This window comes from Peromyscus leucopus, chromosome X (assembly GCF_004664715.2).
Source record: "Peromyscus leucopus breed LL Stock chromosome X, UCI_PerLeu_2.1, whole genome shotgun sequence".
Classification (NCBI taxonomy): Eukaryota; Metazoa; Chordata; class Mammalia; order Rodentia; family Cricetidae; genus Peromyscus; species Peromyscus leucopus.
In genome coordinates this window covers 21,014,038-21,037,355 of record NC_051083.1, presented here as the reverse complement: position 1 = coordinate 21,037,355, position 23,318 = coordinate 21,014,038, and the positions used below count along the sequence as shown (strand labels likewise).

At 41.6% G+C, this 23,318-nt stretch overlaps 1 protein-coding gene across 3 annotated transcripts in view; it reads right to left on the bottom strand.

The window, feature by feature from the left end:
* Fam120c (family with sequence similarity 120C) overlaps positions 1–23,318 on the bottom strand; it is a 129,768-nt gene that overhangs the window by 90,307 nt on the left and 16,143 nt on the right. For all 3 annotated transcript variants that reach the window (XM_028883471.2, XM_028883473.2, XM_028883472.2), the window contains exon 2: positions 1,356–1,602. In XM_028883471.2, coding sequence (XP_028739304.1) covers positions 1,356–1,602 — 247 coding nt within the window. The remainder of the gene's footprint in view (positions 1–1,355; positions 1,603–23,318) is intronic.

Here is a 23,318-nt window from a genome sequence, read left to right as displayed (position 1 = left end):
CAAGTGCTGCAAAATGTTAATGGAGGGCACAAGCAGTAGCTACAGACTTCTCACTGCAAATGAATTTGCTGAATGTTGTTCAAAAGTAGTCCTAACAAAAAAGAAATGGAGAAAAACATAGTCTACACATCTTCCTGATCTAAATCTAGATTTTTGAAAAGAAATGCTAATCGTCTTAGTGGAGGAGCAAAGGCAACTAGGACTCTGCATGTCAATTCTGGAATATAATTTGTGGCCAGCCTGGTCTACAACATGAGTTCCAGGACAGCTAGGGCCACACAGTGAAATCCCGTCTTAAAAAACAAACAAGCAAAATGCTCTTATAATCATAACTGACATTTTTTTTTTTTTTGATTTTTCGAGACAGGGTTTCTCTGTGTAGCTTTGCGCCTTTCCTGGAACTCACGTGGTAGCCCAGGCTGGCCTCGAACTCACAGAGATCCGCCTGGCTCTGCCTCCCGAGTGCTGGAATTAAAGGTGTACACCACCACCGCCCGGCTTCATAACTGACATTTTTATGTTCACATTCTTATCACAAGTTAATACATTCATAACATACTGAGTTTTTTGGATGGTCTGCTAAGAATCCCTAACTACCTACTGCTTTTCCACAACATTATATGGTATGAAAACTTTATGCTTTATTTTTGAGACAGGGTCTTTCTAATATAGGACAGGCTGGCTTTGACTATGTGGCCAAGGATGGTCTTAAAGTTCTGATCCTTGTGTCTCTACCTCCTGAATGCTAGAATTATAGGCATGTTAAACTACACCCATATATTTGGTTCTAGGATTAAGCACAAAGCCACATGCATGCAACATAAGGGCACTACCAACTGAGCTACATCCCAAACCAGCATGAGGACTCTAAAAAAGCAAATCCAATATTGCCAGGCTAAACTACTCTAGTCTGAATATCTTATCAATGTGCTGTGGGATGTCTTTCTGTATGCTGTGAATATGTGTTGCTCTCATTAGTTGATAAATAGGGCAGTTTTGCCAATGGTGAGGCAGAATAAGGTTAGGTGGTACACTCAAACTGAAGACTGAGACAAAGAAGGGTGGAGTCAGGAGAGACACCAGCCCGCCAAGGGGCAATAAGATGCCAGCAGTCCAGTAATTCTACAGCCACGTGGAAACACATGGATTACAAGAAATGGGTTAATTTAAAATGAAAGAGCTAGCTAGCAAGAAGCCTGAGCCATAAGCCATACAGTTTGTAATTAATATAAGCCTCTGTGTGTTTACTTGGGACTGAGTGGCCACAGGACTGGACAGGACATAGGAAAACTTCTAGCTACACAATGCAAGAAGAACTTTACCAAACACTGGATTATCTGTTTTACACTACCTACCTAGCAGTGCAGCAAATATGGGAAAATTCATTCGCTTCAAACCGAGCTGCTTGGCCACTTCCTGCATCAGGAACTGGTTGGTTGTGAGGTTCTTCCCATTCCAGCTGAGCTTCAGTGCATGGGAACTGTAGTAAGACGGAATATTGTAGAGCGCGTACTCGGAGTCATGAGCAAGAAGGCCATGAAAGCCATTTTCCCTAAAAAAAGCCACTACTTCCAAATGGTGGTCCTCAAGGCTCTGAAAGACCTAGGAGAAAAGAAAAAGAAAACACGTCATGACATAGAAACTGATGTATATACACCTACATAATTAGAAATCAGGAAGGTTAGTGCCTAATTTACAATGATAAAATTTAAGATTATCGTTGGCCAAAAAGAAGAAAACAAGCAAACTGTTTATCAGTTTAGAACATGATTATTGCCAGTACATGTGTTTACTAACTGCCCAACCTTTATGTTGTGAAATCAATAATCTATTACTTAATATATATTAATTACTTAGCATAATATTAAATTAAGTTTTTGCTTGAAACCATAACAGAGACCTTCATAAGAAAAAAACACATGGAAATCATTACTTATTGCTTAGTAGCTATGTGCTGTGCATATTCTACCTATAGAATCTTATCACAACAATCATGGTAAGGTATATATGAATGAAAGTACTTAGAAGTGCAAATAGAAATCTTAGTTCATCTATCAAGTTTTTTATGTACATTGATGTCCTGCCTGCATGCATGTCTGTGTGAGTGTGTCAGGTCCCTGGAACCGGAGTTACAGACAGCTCTGACTGCCATGTGGGTGCTGGGAATTGAAGCTGAGTCCTCTGGAAGAGCAGCCACTGCTCTCAACTGCTGAGCTAGATCCCCAGCCCCTTACCTATCAGTTTTTAAAAAACATTTATTTATTTTATGTGTATGTGTGTGTGCTGAATGTATACATTTGTACCAGTGCATGGAGGTGCCCATGGACATCAGAAGAGGTCTCTGGACCCCTGGTACTGGAGTTGCAAGCAGTTGTAAATTGCCCAAAGTGGGTGCTAGAAACCGAGCCCAGGTCCAGCATACCAACACCTCCCTTTCACAGTTCTTGGTTTTCCCCCTTAGGAGCATCTTAAGAAAGGAGAGTACTTCCACAAAGGAAGTTTCTCATAGGGTTCTCCTGAGGAAACCCACAGAGATTATTTCTATTAGACAAGGGCCAGAAACTACCTCATTTTAAAAATCGAGAAACTAAGCTGCCAAAGGTTGGCTATCCTCAAAGCTGTATGAGTGAGATACAATGTAAGCTGTTAAAAAACAATGACATCGCCGGGCGGTGGTGGCGCACGCCTTTAATCCCAGCACTCGGGAGGTAGAGCCAGGCGGATCTCTGTGAGTTCGAGGCCAGCCTGGGCTACCAAGTGAGCTCCAGGAAAGGCGCAAAGCTACACAGAGAAACCCTGTCTCGAAAAACCAAAAAAAAAAAAAAAAAAAAAAAAAAAAAACCAATGACATCATGAAATTTTCAGTCAAATGGATGGAACTAGAAAAAAATCATCCGGAGTGAGGTAACCTGGACCCAGAAAGACAAACATGGTATGTACTCACTAATAAGTGGATATTAGCTATAAAGTAAAGGATAACCATGCTGAATTATAGAATCTACAGACTCAGAGAAGCTAAGTAACAAGGAGGGCTCAAGGGGGTGGTGCTTAGATCTCCCTGGGAATGGGAAAGAGATTTCACAGATGGACTGGGTAGTGACTGGATGGACATAGGGTGGGGATGGGAACAGGAGGGATTAGGTACAGGGAGGATGGAGGGAGAGAGTACTGGAAGAGACAACTGGAATGGAGGGGGGCATCACTGGGATAAGCTAGAAACCTAGTGTAATGGAAACTCCCAGGAATCTACAAGGATGACCCTAGCTAAGACTCCTAGCAAGAGGGGATACAAAGCATGAACTGGCCGTCTTCTGTAACCAGGCAAGACTTCTAGTGGAGGGATTGGGACACCAACCCAGCCACATAACCTTCAACCTACAATTTGCCCTGCCTATAAGATGTGCTGGGGTAAAGGTGGAACAGAAATCCAGAAATCATGGGAATGGCCAACCAATGACTGGTCCAGCCTGAGACCCAAGCTGTGAGAGGGAGCCCATCCCTGACACTGCCTGGAGTACAGGAAACAGAGGCTGGACAGCCCAGAGACCTAGTATAGAACCCCACACAACTGGCAAAAAAGTCAATGAAATGATTCCTAGTGACATTCCACTATACTCATAGGTTGATGCCTTCATCCAGCAACTGGTGGAAACAGATACAGAGACCCACAGCCAAATATTAGGCAGAGCTTGGGGAATCCTGCAGAAGAGGGACAGGAAGGATTGTAGGAGCCAGAGGGATCAAGGACATCGCAAAAAACCCCACAGAATCAACTAACCTGGGCTCCCAGAGACTTAACCGACAATCAGCGTGCCTGAATGGGCCTGACCTAGGCCCTATGCATATATGTTAGTTTTGCTACTTGGTGTTCTTGGGGACTCCAAACAGTGGGAGCAGGAGCTGTCCCTGACTCTATTGCTGGCTTTTGGATCCCTTTTCCTCCTTCTTGCCTCATGCAGCCTTAATATGAGTGGAGGTGCCTAGTCTTACTGCAAGTTAATATGCCATGTTTGGTTGATATCCATGGGAGGCCCACCCTTTTCTGAATAGAAAAGGAGTGGATGGGGGCAGAGGGAAGGTGGGGTGGGACTGGGAGGAGAGGAGGGAGGGGAAACTGTGGTCAGGATGTAAAAAATAAAATAATAAATAACATGCAGAGGACCTTGTGTAGACCCATGCAGGCTCCAATTGGTATTTTATGTATATGAGTGTTTTGCTTGCCATGTCTGTCTGTCTACCAGTTGCATGCCTCACCTTTGGAGGCCTGAAGTGGGCAGTAGATGGCCAGGAACAGATGATTGTTAGCCACCATGTGGGTTCTGAGACTCAAACCAGGGTCTTCTGAAAGAGCAGATTGTCTTCTTAACTGCTGAGCCATCTCTCCTGGCTCCTACAGGTTCTATCTTACTTGTTTCCATTTCCTTTTTTAAATTAATTTAATTAATTAATTTGTCCCAGCCCAATCAGTTTCCCCCTTCCCTCCCTCCTCTCCTTCCAATCCCTCTCTCCATCTCCCCACCCCACCCCCATCCACTCCTCCGCCTCCGTTTCTTTTCAGAAAAGGGCAGGGCTCCAATGGATATCAGCCAGCCATGGCAAATCAAGTTGCAGTAAGACTATGCACCTCCTCTTCTATTGAGGCTGGAAGAGGCAACCCGGTAGGAGAAAAGGGTCCCCAAAAGAAAGGTCTAACCACAAGATGCAAGAGGCATGGAAACTTTAAAAAGACCAACCAAAGTTACAAAAACAAGAAAGCAACGGACTATAGAAATGATCCCCAAGAGAACCCAGCAGGTGGTGTGGTGCAAGCCTTTAACCTCAGCACTTGGGTGGCAGATGCAGGCAGATCTCTGTGTGTTCAAGGCCAGACTGCTCTACAGAGCGAGTACCAGGACAGCCAGGGCTATACAGAGGAACCCTGTCTCAAAAAAATAAAAATTTTAAAAAAAGGAGGAAAGCAGTACAGCATCTGACTTCTATAGCAGATGTATACCTGGACTGCAGACTATTTACATCCCAGGTAGCTAAGTAATAATTATTAATTATGTACAATGTTCTAGGCCTCTTTCAAACCCATCTCCTGTACACTAAACTTGATAACATCATGAGGCATTGTTACAGTGATCTACTCATTTGCTGGGATTCTGTGGTAAGATCTCCAATGGAGCGCTTCAAATAGTTTAGAGTCCCAAATTCTCTATATACTATGCTTTCACACACACACACACACACACACACACACATACACCCCGCACACACAGATGGGGGAGTCTACTAAGAACATTTAGTGTTGACCATATGTGTATGTGTTTAGGGCTGACCACTTGGAACTGCATAAGCTCTAAGTCATCTCTGGAGAAGACCTATCGATGGCTTGCAGCTCCTCATTCAAGGGTAGGGTCCTGTGAAACTGGCCCCATCCATGCTGGCATATTGGCTGGTGTTGTCATCATTCAGGTCCTGTTTAAGAACTCACATTGTTGAAGTTTCCTGAGTGTAGCTTCTCTGTCATGGCTAGAAGACACTGTCTAACAGCAGGAGTCCTGGTCATCTGAATCTTATCATCTTTCTGCCCCTTTCCTGTGGTGTTCCCTGAGCCTGTGGTGTAACGGCTGTGCTGTAGATTAGCCAACTGGGGTTGGGTACCCCACAGTCTCCTCTCTGCCAATCAAAACCATAATGAGAAATGAGTTAGCAACCACTAGGATATCTGAAATTTGAAAAGTGAGTGTTGGCAAGAAAGTAGAGAAACTGGAATTCTCAAGCTGGGTTTGGTAGCACCTACTTGCAATTCTAGTACTCAAGTGGCTGGGACAGGAGAATCATGAGTTTGAGGCCAGCATGGACTATGTAGCAAGAAAAAAAAAGGAATCACTTAGTGTTAAACAACTATAATCCTGGCATTTGTGGGTAAGATACAGGAATATCTCGGGTTTAAACATCATCCTCAGCTACATACTGAGTTTGAGGCCAGCCTGGGCTACTTGAGACCTTATCTCAAAAGAAAATAAAATTAAACTAAACAAAAGAAACAAACCACACCCACCCACATACATCCACATGCACACACAGGAGAGAGACAGAGAAAAAGATAGATGGAGGTGGGGGTAGATACGTAAACTGGTGCAGCCACTTTGGAAGAGTCTAGGAGGTTCTCAACCAGTGAACCCATAAAATGTATCTCTTATAACAGACCAAACTGTTAGCTCATGATCTAGTAATTGCATTGGAAGATGTAACTCAAAAGAACTAAAATTGGTCCTGAAGATGGATCAGCAATCAGGAGTTCTTATGGTTCTTGCAGAAGAAAGTGGATTCAGTTCCCAGACCCACATCAGGCAACTCACAAGTGCCCATAACTCCAGTTCCAAGAGATCTGATACTCTTTTCCTGTCTCTCTGCACTCTTGCACATAAACTCACAAGGCACACATACATGCACATAAAAAAATAAAAGAATCTTTAAAAAAAGAATTGAAAAATCTATTATTGTACCAAAAAATACTACATGAATAGTCATAATAGCCTTATTCTGAATAGCCACAAAGTAAGAACAACTTAAATGTCCAAAAATTAATAATCAAAATGTGGCATAGTGGTATCACTATACAAGGGACTATTATTTAGCCACAAAATGGAATAAAGTGTGGATACATGCTACATTGTAAAAGGATCTTGAAAACATGCTAAGGCAAGTGTGGCTGTACACACCTGTAATCCTAGCACTGACAGAGCTGTAGCAGGATCAGGAGTTTAAGGTGAGCCTGGGCTAGGTATTAAGACTCTCTCTCCAAATAGCAAAACACCACCATGAAAAGGAATAAAACATTGTGCAAGGGAAACAAGCCAGATACAAAAGTCAAATAGTATATGATTGCTTTTATATGAAACATCCGGAATAGATAAATCTATAGAGATGGGGGAAAGATTGATGATGGGGAAAGATTGATGATTGACGAAGATTGAAGTAGGGGAAAGAGGAAACAGTGGCTGCAAATAGGTGCTGGGTTTCCTTCAGAGGCTCTAAAAGTGATACAGAATTAGATAATAGTAACAGCTGCACAAGTGCAAATGTACCAACTCACATATTTTAAGATGGTGAATTTTATGATATATGAATGGTTTTTTAAGTAGAGCATGGATTCAAAATTGGCTGTGTCCCCCAAAGCCAAGAAGCTCTTTAAACCTCACTTCAAGACTTTGTTTTACCTGGCCTGATGTCACAGACCTTTAATACCATTTACAGAGATGCTGAGGCAGGAAGATCACAAGTTCAAGACCTGCTTGGGCTATAGAACAAGTTTAAAGTTAACATGGGCAACATGAGACCATCAAAAATTAAACCATGACAGGGCTTGGGTTATAACTTATGGTACTTGCTTACCATGGGGGAAAATCATTGTTTTCAAGCTGGGGATGGTGGTCCATGTCTGTAATTTAGCACTTGGATGTAGAGGCAAGATCACAAATTTGAGGCCAGCCAGGGCTGTAGAGCTAGACTCTGAAGACAGGATAGTGTAACAGCAGCGACTTTCTCATTATGGAAAAAAAAAAACTGTTCATATGCTTGGGTGTCTTGCCTGCATGCCTGTGCACCATGTGCAAGCACTCCCCACAGAGGCCAGAAGAGGCACTGGATCCTCTGAGTCTGGAGTTACAGACAGTTGTGAGCTGCCATGTGGGTGCTGGGAATCAAACCCAGGTCCTCTAGAAGAGCAGCTAGTGCTCTTAACTGCAGCACTCTCTCTCCAGACCCTCATCACAGATATTTCTAATTAGCAATTCAATCATCATTATTAAATAAAACATGTCTCATCGACTTATCCTCCCTTTTCTTACATTTTAATTCTGATAAAAAGCACAAAAATGTCCATCTTAGCAATTTCAAGTATATACTTTTTAGATGTTAGTGATGATAATCACATCATTGTACAAAAGATCTCCAAAACTTTTTGTCATGAAAACCTAAAACTCCATAGCCATCAAACAACTCCCTTTTCCTCCCTTCAGCTTTATTTTCTATTTATATAAATGAGTTACATTTCATTTGCCTACTTCACATACCACATGTAAATGGAATCATACAGTATTTGTCCCTTTGTGATTAGTCTATTTCACTTAGCAGGATGTCCTCTAGGCCTATCCATGTGATGGGCTTTCCTTTTTTAAGTTGAACATTCCACTGCAAACATATACCACATTTATTTAATTATTCATTCATTGATTACAGACATGTGGATTGTTTTGATCTCCTTGCTACTGTTAATTATACTGCTATGGACATGGGTGTGAAAATATTTGAGCTCTTATTTTCATTATTTTAAAAAGACATGCCCAGAAGTGGAACTACTGGATTATGGCAGTTTTGTTTTTAATTTCTGAGGAATTTCCATCATTTTTTCCATTTGATAATTTCACCAATACTGCACTATACTTCCATTTTCCTTCTTCCTCGAACACTTATTTCCATCTGGGAAACACAAATCAAAATTATATTGAGAATTCTTATCACCCCAGTTAGAGCAATTATCATCAGGGGGAAAAAAAGAAATGCTGGTGAGGATATGAGGGAAAAGAATGTTTATATAGTGTTAGTGGGAGTGTAAATTAGTACAGCCACTATGGAAAACAGTATGGAGGTCCTTCCAAAAAACTAAAAATAGAACTATTGTAGACCCCAGCTATATCAGAAGTAGTCAATGTTGCCAGAGTTGAGATACATGCACACCCATATTTTCCCAGCATTACTGGTAACTGGCAAGTTATGGAATTAGCCAAAATGCCTATCAATGGATGGACGAGCACGAACACAACACACACACACACACACACACACACACACACACACACACACACAAATAACAATGACAACAACAATGATAATAATATACACTACAAACAAGAAGAGACAAGGACCGCCCTCTCACTTCAGCTTGTGTCTGTGTGCCTCATGGGCTTGCCTCCATCTCCCCCTTCTCTCTCGGGTCTAGCACAATGGAGGTCACTTTTGCACAGCAGCAACACTACTACCTGAGAGGCCTGCTCAGGCTTGGAAATGGATGGAGAAAGCCTAAGAAAATTTCCAATCAAAGATTTTATCCCTCTTGCAAGCCATCAGAAATACATCAGCTGCTAGAGGCTAGACAAATGGTTGGGGTTTTCCTAAGGAATCTTCTGGTATTTAAATTTGATGAACCCTATCCAACTCTTCTGTCAGATGTTCAGATACACAGATGGAAATAATCTACCACGAGGGGGAAAAAATACCTGCTGTTGACTTGACCGTGAATTTAACAGATGAGGTTGGCAACAAATAGTGGCCTGAAGGTTTGAAGTTCCTTTTCAATCATGAATTCAGGTAGTTCTTAAAACACAGGCCTGGGAGGAGTGTGCTTCATGTATTTTGGAATTTTTCTGGAATTTTAAAATCAACAGCACTATTCAGTCATCATCAAAAGAATTATTAGTTTACTGTATGAAAGACCAGGCCATTATCTGCTAGAGCCATAACTGGCCTGAGATGTTAGCATGACTGACACCATATTGGAGGCACCATTCTAACCATAGAACCCAGCATGTAGGCCCTAACATCTGCCAAAACAGGATCAAAGACCTAATCCATCAAAGACCTAGTCCATAGTTCCAGGATCCAGCAAAGTTCCTAAATGCACTAACCTTACTTTTTGCTTCCTTTAGTCTTGCTTCTCACTAACTGTTCTTGCTAACAGAAGTGTCAACCAGGATGTGTTTTTTGTGAATAAAAGACAATGAAGAGTGAAGCTTGGAGCTGCATGATTTGGGCAAGTTCCCCAGGCAGCCACTAGCCAGCAATGCTTTATTAGGCTTTAAGAGTGTCGTACACACTCTTGTTAGTTACCACCCAACAGAGGTATATCTGCATTTATACTTGTAAATGATCATCATCTTCAAAAATTTTGCAGACTTAATGATTCATGCTACCAGAATGATGATCTAGTCCTAAAATCACTCATTGAGATCGCAGATACTGTTTCAAGATATTTACTCCCTTACTTGGAAGCAATTCTACAACTAAATCTAACAAGCAAAGAAACTAGGCAGTACCTACCCACCTTTGGAGTGTTCAAGACCCTCTCTGAGACCTCAGCTGCTATGTTAAGGAAGTGAGGCCCAGCGTGGTGGTGCCTGTAATCTCAGCACTCAAAAAGTTGAGACAGAAGGATCTCTGTGAGTTCAAGGTCAGGCTGATCTACACAGTGAGTTCAAGGGCAGCCAGGGCTACATAGTAAGACTCTGTGAACAAATGAACTAACAAATGAACAAAAGAAAGAGGGGAGTGGCAGGGAGGAAGAAGAAAGTATACTAATGTTGTACATATGATTTCTCAGATGTTAGCAAAGGTGGTTGATCTGGAAGATGAGGATTGGGCAAATGATGAATGAGATGAGAATTGTGATAGCAATGCAGTAGTTAGTGGGAGTGCTTCAGACTGGATGGATGCTTTGTGGACTTGACAGAAGTCATTCTGCCAACCATCAGGGAACACATTATGTAAATGCTTCAGAAGAGTGGCAAAATACTGGCATGCAGGATCAATGGCCTTATCCGCCACTAGAAAGGGTTTCACCACCAATCAGAAGGAATTCTAAGTAAGATAGTAGATTCTGTTTTGTGCTGGGCATGAAGGCATATGCTTTTAAATCCAGCAAAGGCAGGCCTCTGTGAGTTTGAGGCCAGCTTGGCCTACACAGCAAGTCCCAAGTCAGCCAAGGCTGTCACACACACACAGACATCTTGCATCAAAAAAATGTTGTTTAGCCTTCCTTCTGGATCCTTTTCCATCCAGGAGTAAGACAGTGTGCCATGCTGTGGGACAGATGGCTACAGATTTTGTGTGTGGATTCCAAAAGGAACTAACCTGTGGGAAAGCAGAGAAACCAACAGATACATGCCCATGCAGTTACTGCTCCCATTCATTTCACTGAAGACTTCAAGTCTCTACTTGCTCCACACTTTGATACTGTAGTGAAATGTGTGTTCCGTTTTTGTACTTAAGCTTCAAGAGCTGAGTCAACAGCCAGTATTTACTACATGCAGCATGAGTCCACATGTGGTGGATACAGCACTGAGCCAAAGAGAAAATCCCTGCACTCGTGGAGCTGATGTTATAGAGATTGATAGTCAAGACAGACTCCAGACTGCACAATTTAAGACAAATCTTAGCTGGGCCTAGTTGCACGTGACTATAAGCCTAGCACTCCGGAGGCTGAGGCTGGAGGAATGCCTCTTGAGGCCAGCCTGGGTTACACAGATGAAGAGTCATCTTGTTTATCCTTCTAATCCTGTTGAAATGAGTGTTATATCATTAATCCCCCTTCTTTCCCTTACATAGGGACAACTGAAGCTTCAACCTTTTTTTATTAACTTGGCCCAAAACACAGTTAATTATATGGCAGAACTTTAATCCTTATTTTAAAATTATTTTCTTTCACACCAAGTATGTTATCTCTCTAATACAAGCAACTAGGAAACATGCATCTTTCTGATCCATATAATAAACACCAAGCCATAAAGCATAACTAGGCTGTGAGCTTGTCAGTGGCAAAATCATTAAAGCCATTTATATCTTCAGACAGGACTAGGAAAACAGTAAAACAAATTAATTTCACACCAAAGATAATACTATTTTCTGACCTTGTTGTGTAGCACTTCCTTCCAGGATTAAAACCTTCCATCTTGAAGGAAAGCTTAAAACACATGATGGGAAAGGGGAGTTGAAACAAGATATTCTAAGGCAGGGGTTCTCAACCTGTAGGTCGCAACCCCTCTGGAGTCAAGCAACCCTTCCACAGGGGTCCCTATCAGATAGCCTGAATATCAGATATTTACATTATGATTTCTTTCTTTCTTCTTCTTTTTTTTTGTGTGTGTGTGTGCGTGTTTTCAAGACAGGGTTTCACTGTGTAGTTTTGGTGCCTGTCCTGGATCTCGCTCTGTAGACCAGGTTGGCCTCAAACTCACAGAAATCCACCTGTGACAGTTTCTCTGTGAAACAGTCCTGGCTGTCCTGGAACTCACTCTGTAGACCAGGCTGGCCTGGAACTCACAGAGATCTGCCTGGCTCTGGCTCTGCCTCCTGAATGCTGGGACTAAAGGCGTGTGCCATCACCACCCTGCTCACATTATGATTTCTAACAGTAGTAAAATCGCAGCTATCAAGTATCAATGTAATAATTTTATGGTTGGGAGGGTCACCACATTATCAAGTATCAATGTAATAATTTTATGGTTGGAGGGTCACCACAACGTGGAACTGTACTAAAGGGTCTCAGCATTAGGAAGGTTGAGAAGCACTGGCCTAAGGGTTCTTGAACCAGGGGCTGCAAATGCATATAGGAGGTAGGCACCTAACATGAATGAAGGAGAAGTTGAGTCCAGAAAAATCCATTTCCAGAAATGTAAGTTTTAAACTAAATTGTGTTTTCTAGATGTTAATAATACATAAAGCAAAATACTGGGGTTTACAGGTTAGACATGAGTTAAAAAAAAACAACAACAACAAAACAACGGACAAGTGAGGACTGGGAAGATGGCCCAGTGGTTTGGGGCACTTGTGGCTCTTGCAGAGACCTGGGTTTGATTCCCAGCACCTACATGGTAGTTTACAACCATCCATAATTTCAGTTCCAGGGGGTCAAATGACCTCTTCTGGCCTACTTAGACAGAAGGCACGCATGTAGTGTACACACATACATGTAGGCAAAACATTCATACATATCAATTAAAAGTGAAAATTTGTTTTTAAAAAAAGACAACTAGGGCTGGAGAGTTGTCTCAAGAGTGCTTGCTGCTCAATCTGGAAGAGCAGAATTCAAATTCCAGCATGCCTGTCAGGTGGCTCACAATTGCCTGGAACTCCAGCTCCAAGGGATCCACATCTTCTTTTGCTCTCCATAGGCACCTGCACACACATGTACATATACACTCATACAAACACCAACACACACCAACACACACCAACACACACACACACACACACACACACACACACAGAGTGATAATCATGTTTAAAAAAACAACAACAGACAATTGCCAGGCTTGGTGGTACATGTATTTAATCTGAGCACTCAGGAAACATAGGCAGGTAGATCCCTGTAAGTTCAAGGCCAGCCTGGTCTACACAGTGACACCCTGTCTTACAAAACCTCAGAAAAGTCGAAGTACTGGCCCATGACTTTAATTCCAGCCCTTGGGAGACACAGCACGTGGATCTCTGTGAGTTCCAGGACAGCCAGAGCTGTTACACAGAGAAACCCTGTCAAAACAAAACACAAACAAAACAAAACAAAACCCAGACAATTTCAATCATTACATTTAAAAAACAAAAATACAAAAACCACTCTCCTTAGAACAAGAAGCCTGATGCCCCTAACTGCCAAGAGGTCATCAGGTCTTAAATGTTTTTATGAGACACAAGGGCTGGAGAGATAGCTCAACAGTTAAGATCACTGACTGCTCTTCTAGAGAACCTACGTTCGATTCCCAGTGTCCTTATGGCAGCTCACAACCATCTGTTAACTCCAGTCTCAGGAGAGCAAGTGTTTCTGTTTCAAAAGGGAGTTTCCTAAGTCCAACAGTGATAGTATTTGAATTCAGAAACCCAACTGCCCCCGCCTCCTTAGTGCCAGGATCAAAGGTGTGAGCCACCTTAGCAGGTTTTGTTGTTTTCCCCAACACACAAAATCCAGGGATTGCTAGATTAAACTGACAGACTGCAGGGTTTTTTCCTTTCAATTTCCTGACACAGGGTTTTGCCCTGAATGGCCCAGTCCTTGCTGTTCAGCCCAGGCTAGCCTCAAATTAGCAACAATCCTCCTGCCTCAGTCCATCAGTGCTGAGATTACAAGCACACGCCACCACAGCTGATTTTACATAAAAATTCTTAATACATTGGTTGTATCCAAATGCAAGTTCAACGAAGCATGAATCTTCATCAGCTGGATGCCTTGCTACTGATGAGCCTCCCGTTCTTTTCTGACCTAGTAGGTCTGGCTCGGCCATTCTCACAGACTACAATTTAATTGTGAGGGCTGCAATCATCTCAACACTCCATTCTAAGCTCACTCTTGTCTTTGGTAGCATTTAGTTCCTTGCAGGTTGTTGGGCAGAGGCTCTCAGTTCCTCACTGGCCATTGGGTCAGAAGCTGCCCTCAATCTCAGAGCCTGAAAATGTGCCTTTCTAACAAGATTCCAGATGGTGCCCTGCTGTAGGCTGGGACCACTCTTCACATTCACTAGCTAAGACGTAGCTAAGTGTATGTCTACGTGGCTAGTATTTATTATTTTCTGTGGCTGCTTTGTAAAACTTCACAAATAACCGAACATCCTGGCACTACCTGTCCTATAAATGTTCAACCACCATCTTTAACATACTAAGCAAAAGTAGTTTTCTATCTTGGCAAATACTTACTTGTGGTATAATTCCTACTACATTCACCACATCCTTTAATAAAACCACTGCCTACAGGAGGCTGCTAGGTATTTCACTTAATAAATCACTGCACTTCATGGAAGCATCACTTAATTCTGTCTGTGTTAAAATATAGACAGTTGAATTCCAAGCCAGGTTCAAAATGCTTTTCAGCGCTCATCATTTTTGCATTCTAGTTTATTTTTAAATAGTATCTTAAATTGTAGTCTTTCAGAAGCCACATTTTATTTTGATACATGGGAAAATTAATCAGTTTCACAAAAAAATGGTTGTCTTATTTTCTTTGAAATATATATGATCTTCTTTTTGTATGTATAACCTTGGTCTCCCAATTGGTGGGATTACAGATGTCAGCCACCATGCCCAGTTCTACCTATTTTTGTAATTTTGAAGATAAAACCAAGAGCTTTGCACAAGCTAACAAATAATATACCATGGAGATTCATCAACAGATCATAAATACATGACTCTTCTTGCATAATCCTTTTTACTCTGCATAGATATGAGTATAGTGAGTATTCACAGTCGTTAAAACCATTATCTTAAAAGTATAAACACAACAACTAATAATGGAGTTATCCATTTCCGTGTGACCAATTAACCCAAAAACTCAGTGGCTTAAAACAACATTTATTATTTCAATAGTATCTGCACCATGAGGTCATCAAGGCTTAATGGGAAGTAAGTATCCACTTCTAAGAGCACCCCCACGGTGCTGGCAGGATCCACTTTCTTGCAGACTGTCAGACCGGAGGCTGCTGTTCTTTACCTGGTGTTGGTTAGAGGCTGCCCCACACTTCTTAGCACATGAGCCTCAGCACAGGGCAGTTCCCACGGCAGCTAGCTTCATCAGAGTAGTCAAACAATGAGGGGGAGGCAGGGAGGGAGGGGAGGGAGAAGATGGGAGTTACAACACTTTATAATCAAATTTTATTATGACTTGGAAAGATTTCATTGCTTTGTTGTAGTCTGCTCATTAGAAACAAGTAACTAGGTCTAGCCAACATACGAGGTGGGAAGAGATTACATAAAACTGAATATCAGAAGGTGGTGATCACTGAGAGTCATTGCAGAAGATTCCTTTGTATCACTGTATCAAGAAGGCACCATGACAACAAATTCCAATCTCCTGAAAAACTACTATGTTCATACAAATGACAGTATGAAATGAGAATCATTCAATTAATTCCTTACTATTCAGTCCAAACACATTACTTCAAATCCTAGGGAACACATGATCAAAGAAAACAATGTTCATTTACCTTCCCCTCCCCCCAAAAGTGTAGGTCAAACAAAGGTATGGACATATGTGCACAAAACTGTGCACAGGTCATATATGACCTATGGGCTACTAGTTAGTGAGCTCTGCCTTAACCTTAGTAACAAGCTTGAGGTGTCTGGTATGCATATCTTGGTTCTGCCACTTCTGATGGCCATGGCCCTGGGCTTATGACAAGGGCCAGAAAAAAATCCCTAGGGGATACTATATTTTTTTTTGTATTATCAACTAGACTAGGAACCCAATGAATATTAGCTGAATTAATGAATTCCTCGGTGCATTATTTAGCACAAGTTGTTTGGCACAAAGTAGGTATTCAAAAATGTTAACTGAACTGAAAAGAAATTAGAATCCTAATAAGAACAAAGGCTGATGTGATGCTAGAGAACCAATAGTGGACAGATGATGAAAATCCTGTACACCATCCATACTAAGTTTAAAGCATAGGAGAGGGCTGTGCCTGGGAGATGGCTCAGCAGACAAAACTACTTGCCATACAAGCCTAGTGGCCGGAGTCTGATTCCAGGCCCCCATGGTGGAAGGACAAAACCAATTCCTCACCGGTTTCCTCTGACCTCATGATGCAGGCTGTGGACCATGTGTGCCCCTCATACATACACAATTATAACTTATAATCAGCTGGATGGTGGTGACTCACACCTTTGATCCCAGCATTCAGTAGGATTCAGTAGGCAGAGGTAGACAGATCTCTGTGAGTGTGAGGCCAGCCTGGTCTACAGAGCTACATAGAGAGACCCTGTCTGTCCCCCTCCCAAATAAAACAAACAAAATCATAATCATAATCATAAAATCTAAGAGTGAGGTAATCTATGTCCAATCAACTAGGCACATATTACTTTGGTTAAAGTAATTGGACATTGGATTTATAGGCACCTTCTAATGGTCTAGTACTTTATTATATAGATGAACACTCCAAGTCTGCTGTACAGTTTTATTGCTAGCCTCATCTTCCAGAGATAGCTAAGAAAAAAAAAGGAGCAGAGATATAAACCTAGGCTATGCAGTTCAAAATCAATGCTGCTAGGCATTATTTTACATAATCTGAATATAAGAAAAGGAGTTCTAAAGAAAGTAAAATGCAACCATAAAATAAATGTAACTCGTAAATGTATCTTGAAATAAAGATTCTGATGTCTTAGTCCGTGTTATAACAGTACAATGAGGCCAGGGCCGGGCGGTGGCGGTGCACGCCTTTAATCCCAGCACTCGGGAGGCAGAGCCAGGCGGATCTCTGTGAGTTCGAGGCCAGCCTGGGCTACCAAGTGAGTCCCAGGAAAGGCGCAAAGCTACACAGAGAAACCCTGTCTCGAAAAACCAAAAAAAAAAAAAAAAAAAAAAAAAAAACAATGAGGCCAGGAACTATACTAAGACTATTTCCATCTTAGCTATAAAGACAGAGATTCTGAGGACTAAATGATCTATATGAATGGCACCCAGCGCATGTAATAGCTATGACTATTTTTATCAAATGGGATTATATACTGTAAATACACCTCTGTAAACAGCTAACAAAAGTTTGGTGTCACAAACAAGAGTTTGGTAAGACAGCTTGTAATCTGAGTTTATTTACTAGAATTTACCTAAAATTAACACACAATACTGGTTCTAAATTCTTGTACATAGTATGTTAAGTTTTAAAACAAATTCTCACTCTTGGAACTCTTTTAAAAGAGAATTCAGGGTTGGGGAATTTAGCTTAGTGGTAGAGTGCTCGCCTAGCAAGTGCAAGGCCCTGGGTTTGGTCCTCAGCTCTGGGGGAAAAAGAGAGAGAGAGAGAGAAAGAGAGAGAGAGAGAGAGAGAGAGAGAGAGAGAGAGAGAGAGAGAGAGAGAATGAATTCAGCACTCAAGAGGCAAAGGCAGGCAGATATCTGTGATTTCAAGGTCAGTCTGACCTACATAGTGAGTTCCAGGACAGCCAGGGCTACATAGAGAGACCTTGTCTCAAAAAAGAGAGAATTATAATTTGACATGTAAATACTAGAAAAAAGGAAAAAAATTCAAGAGATAAGAAAAAGAACAGTCAAGTAGCACATGGGAAGGTGTTTTCACCTTAGCTGGATGAGAGATTTCATACTGACAACTTTTTTAGATAATATTTGTTACTTTATGTGTATGGGTGTTTTGGCTGCATGTATGTGTGTGCACCAGGTACATGCCTGGTGCCCTCAGAGGCCAGAAGAGGGCATCAGAGCCCTCAAACTTGTAGTTACAGGTGGTTGTGAGCTGCCATGTGGGTGCTGGTAACAGAACCTGTGTCCTCTGGAGGAGCAGTCAGTGTTTGAAACTGCTGAACAACCTCTCTAGCACTTGAAGAAGTAAGAATTGTCTATGCTACAGTTAAGGGAACTCAGAAATGCACAGAGCTGAGGCCAGGCATGCTGGGATATGCCTAAAATCCTAGCAATCAGGATGTTGAGGCAGGAAAATCACAAGTTTGAGACCAGCCTGGTTATACAGTAATTCACTGTTTTTTCTAAAGGAATTCTGGGGGGAAAAACACAGATTATAAACTGTTTCCATCTGATACTCTAAATGAGAACTAGGGTAACAAAGGATAGACTATTCCTGGCCGGGCGGCGGTGGCACACGCCTTTAATCCCAGCACTCAGGAGGCAGAGGCAGGTGGATTTCTGTGAGTTTGAGACCAGCCTGGGCTACCAAGTGAGTTCCAGGAAAGGTGCAAAGCTACACAGAGAAACCCTGTCTCAAAAAACCAAAAAAAAAAAAAAAAGGATAGACTATTCCAAAGATAGATTGGAAGGTCATCATAAATCACACAAAGGAGATAATAAGATACTAAGAACAGAAAAATAGAAAGGCTAAGAATGATAAAGAGTATGCAATACATGACTCCAGCTCTAGGTCCAAAACTAGAACCAGAAGCGTCACCCAAAGGTGAGCCAGATGGCCCAGAAAAAGAAGAAACTGATAATCAAATCATAGGCCAAGCCCACAGTTACAGTCCTCAAATCCAGTTGGAGAATTTGGTATGGCTGTGACTTCTCCTGTGTAACAATCAACATGGGAGAAAAACTGCATTTTGTCACTAACTGCAAAGGGCAGAGCTAGTGCCATCTTGAAAAAGAACCTGTTGTTGGAGACTAAGCCATTCTGGGAGCCTGAACACAAAGAATAATTACAAGTCAGAGGGTCAGGGGATACTCCGACACAGCCCGGGTGGGGTACTACCACAGGAGAAGGGGAGAGACTGAGATGGGCAAGCTAGATTGTTCTGGTGGCTGGAGGCTTAGGCTGTCAAAGGCACACTGCATGTTGGCCCTGCCCTCTGGGGAAAGACACAAACCCCGTCACCTGAGAAAAACTGCAGACCACGCCCCGTTAGTAGGCTGTTGAGTTTCTTCTGGTTTACTGCTAGTGACAGTGAGAACGGAAGTTCAGGCCAGCTCTACTAGTGATCTCTGTACTCTGGGTGGCTTCCCCGACTCTCTAACGGACTCAAAAGACTCTGCTGGCTTGGACATTAGCCAGCAGAGAGTACAGAAACGGGCGAGTCTCTGGAGCAAGGGAGCACCTCCGTGGACCATAGGCTGGAAAGCCAAGTGCCACCAGCAGAGGCTCCAGAAGGAAGGCTCTGTTGAACATCAAAACCTTGAGGTGTCTGCAATCACTAGCAGCCTGAAGGTAAGAAGGATAAGAGCTTAAACTGACCTCCAATGGGCAGATTCTAATTCTACTACTTACTATATCTATACCCAGAAACACATCACTCAACATTTTCATTGTTAAAAAAGAATTGTTTCTCATTTTTTGCCTGTTTTTCTCCCTTTGTCTTTACACACTTAGTATTATTTTTACCTTATTTCATTTTAAAAATGTTATTTCTATTGTCAATTTTTCTTTATTTTGTAGTCAAATTATTTTAATTGCTTGCTTTTTTCTCTCTTCCTCATATTCTTCTGTCTCTTTTCTTCCTTTATTTTGTTTAACTTTGCTTTGTCTCTCCAAGTCCCTGTTTCTTACCTTTCTATTACTGCTTTTTACTTTGACCCAATTATTTTTTTTTATTTTTCTGAGATAGGGATTCTCTTTGAAACAGTCCTGGCTGTCCTGGAACTCACTCTGTAGACCAGGCTGGCCTCAAATTCACAGAAATCCGCCTGCCTCTGCCTCCCAAGTGCTGGGATTAAAGGCGAGCGCCACTACTACTACCACCACCACCACCACCACCACCACCACCACCACCACCACCACCCCCCACCCCCCCCCTGACCCTATTAATTTTTAACTTCATACCAAACTACATTATTTTTGTACTTTTGTTTTATAGTCATTGGTTGTATAGAAGCTGACTTTAATCGACCTTAAGTATACTTTGTTTTTTACATTTATTTATTCTTATTTATTATTAGTGTGCATGCATGCATGTGCACGTGTGCACGCATGCACATACTTTCTATGTTGTGTATGGAGGTCAGAGGACAACCTGTGGGAGTACCGGAGTCCGTTCTCTCCTTCCACCATGTGGGTCCTGGGATTGAGCTCAGGTTGTCAGGCTCACCAGCTTGGAAGTGATTTTAAATCTGTTACGGTTTCTTTTCTCCTTTCTGAGTGGTACTGAAGATAGAGCCTACAAGGGACAACGGCTCCTTAAAAAGATACCCAGATAAAACCATAAGCAATATTATCGACCAAGCACGAAATACAACACAGAAACACACTCAATGGGAAATGACAAGGGCATTCTTCCAAAAGATCCTAACTCCCCAATTACCAAATCCAAAGATACTAAATAGTTAAAATGCTGCATTATGTATTTGAAAGTCTAATTGTTTTTGTTTTGCTTTGTTTGGTTTGGTTTTTCGAGACAGGGTTTCTCTGTGTAGCTTTGTGCCTTTCCTGGGTCTCAATCTGTAGACCAGGCTGGCCTCGAACTCACAGAGATCCGCCTGCCTCTGCCTCCCGAGTGCTGGGATTAAAGGCGTGCGCCACCACCACCCGGCGAAAGTCTAATTGTAAAAACAATCAGTAAAAAACAGAATAATTTTAAAAAGGACATCAATTCAGGACCTGGAGAAAAGAGTAGACATCATAAATGAAAGCAAGACAAGCGAGATTTTGAAAACACCAGGAGCTATTGGTGATCAATGGCTACAAGAGGTGTCAAATTTCTTCAGGGATGTAGCCCCTCAGAGGCTACCCATACTCCAACGGTTGGCCCTACATCCATGTACACACTGGCAGCACTAAGTGGATTCAGTGGGTTGAGAGAGAGACGGAGAGAGAAAGACCATGAAAATGGGAAGGAAAAGTGGTAGGGAGAATAGGGGAGGATTTGGAGGGAAGGGAATAGAGCGGGGGAGATGGATTTGATTAAAATACATTATATATGTATGAAACTCTTAAATAAAAATGAAAGTTTCACTAGCAATTTACCATCTTGACATTTTTCCACAGAAGGCTGTGGTGATATTGTGTTCCCCAAAATATCGGGTACCTTAATAAACTTATCTGGGGTCAGAGAACAGACAGCCACTAGATACAAAGGCTAGAAAATGGTGGCACTCACGCCTTTAATCCTAGCATTCCAGAGACAGAAATCCCTCTGGATCTCTGTGAGTTCAAGGCCACATTGGAAAAAGCCAAGCATGGTGACACATGCCTTTAATCCCAGAAAGCCAGCCTTTAATACTACAGAGTGGTGGTAGAAAGCAGAAAGATATATAAGGCGTGAGGACCAGAAACTAGAAGGTTTGGCTGGTTAAGCATGTGGCTGGTTAAGCATTCGGCTGGTTAAGCTTTCAGGCTTTGAAGCAGCACTGTTCAGCGGGGATTCATTCTGGATGAGGACTCAGAGGCTTCCAGTCTGAGGAAACAGGACCAGCTAAGGAACTGGTGAGGTGAGATAGCTGTGGCTTGTTCTGTCTCTCTGACCTTCCAGTATTCACCAAAATAACTGGCCTCGGGTTTGACTTTATTAATAAGAACTTTGAAGATTCATGCTACAGAAGGCCCACTGAGGAATACTGTGGGGAAAGTGAGTGGGATGGATGTATATGATACATCCCATGCTTCTGTAAATCTCTGCAGCAGTAGGTCATGTTCCAGTGTATTAGAGAATAATCAACACAGACTAAAATGAAGGAATAAATAAACCCAGATACAATAATAGTGGGTCCCTTAAATATCCTACCATCATTAATAGATCAAGCAGACAAAAAGAATCAATGGAAAACCTTCAGAGCTAGACTGAACCCCACAGGTCAAGTGTATTTAACAAACAGATAGCTACAGAATATTGCATCCAATAACTGTGAAAGACGCATTCTTTTCAATAGCCCATGGATTTTTCTCTAAAATAGAATGCATTTTAGGTCATAAAGCAAGTCTTTAACAAAGTACAAAAAAATCAAAATAATTTGTTGAATCTTATCAGATCATAGTGGAATAAAATTAGAAAGTGATAGCAAAAGACACTATAGAAATTATACGAACACATGGAGATTAGACAATACATTTTTTAGTTTGTGTTCTGAGAGTCTTGTTATATAGAACCGACTATCCTGGCATCTGCTATATAGCCAGATTGGCTTCAACTTCAAACCCATCCAAGCCTAGCCTCTCAATTGCTGGGATTATAGACATGTAATACCTGGCTTAACAATACACTTTCGGTTTATAACTGGATCATGGAAAAAATCATCAAGGACATTATTTTAAAAAACCTACAAACAAATGCAAATTAAATATAACCTTGGGAACATTCCAAAAGCAGGTCAAGTCTCTGACCCCTACATGCAGACCATGGCACACAAACATGCACCCAGACACATACATAATAAATAAACAAATAAATATATGTATGTTAAAAATTAAAAAAAAAAACTAAATTAAAAAAAAACCTGGAACATCCAGAAGAACTGAATAAATTCCTAACTCATATGTATGACATATCAAAATTAAATGGAGAGGATGTAACTAATCTTAACAGATCTATAACAAGCAACACAATTGAAGCAGTAACAAGAATCTCCTATCCTAAAACACCAGGACTAGAAAGATTTACAGACCAATTCTGCTAGACTTTTAAGGAAGAATTAACATCAAAGGTCTCCAAACTGAAATAGAAAGGAACAGTAAGAAATACATTCTATAAAGGCAGTATTCTTGATGCCAAAACTATATAAGGACACAACAAAAAAAGAAAACTACAGACTTATGTCCTTTGTGAATACAGATGCCAAATTTTTCAACAAAATACTTGCAATCTGAATTCAACAACACATTAAAAAGATACCACTGTAAGCTGGGCAGAGTGGTACACACCTTTGACCCCAGCACTCTGGAGGTAGAGGCAAACAGATCTCTGTGAGTTCGAGGCCAGTCTGGTCTACATAGTGAGTTCCAGGACAACCAGAACTACATAGAAAGACACTGTCTTCACCCCCCACCACCTCTCACCCCCCCCCAAAAAAAAAGTTCACTGTCACTTGATTTTTATTCCAGGGATGTAAGAATGGTTCAGCATATACAAATCAATAAATGTAATAAATAGCACATAAACAGACTCAAGGACAGAAGTCACATGGT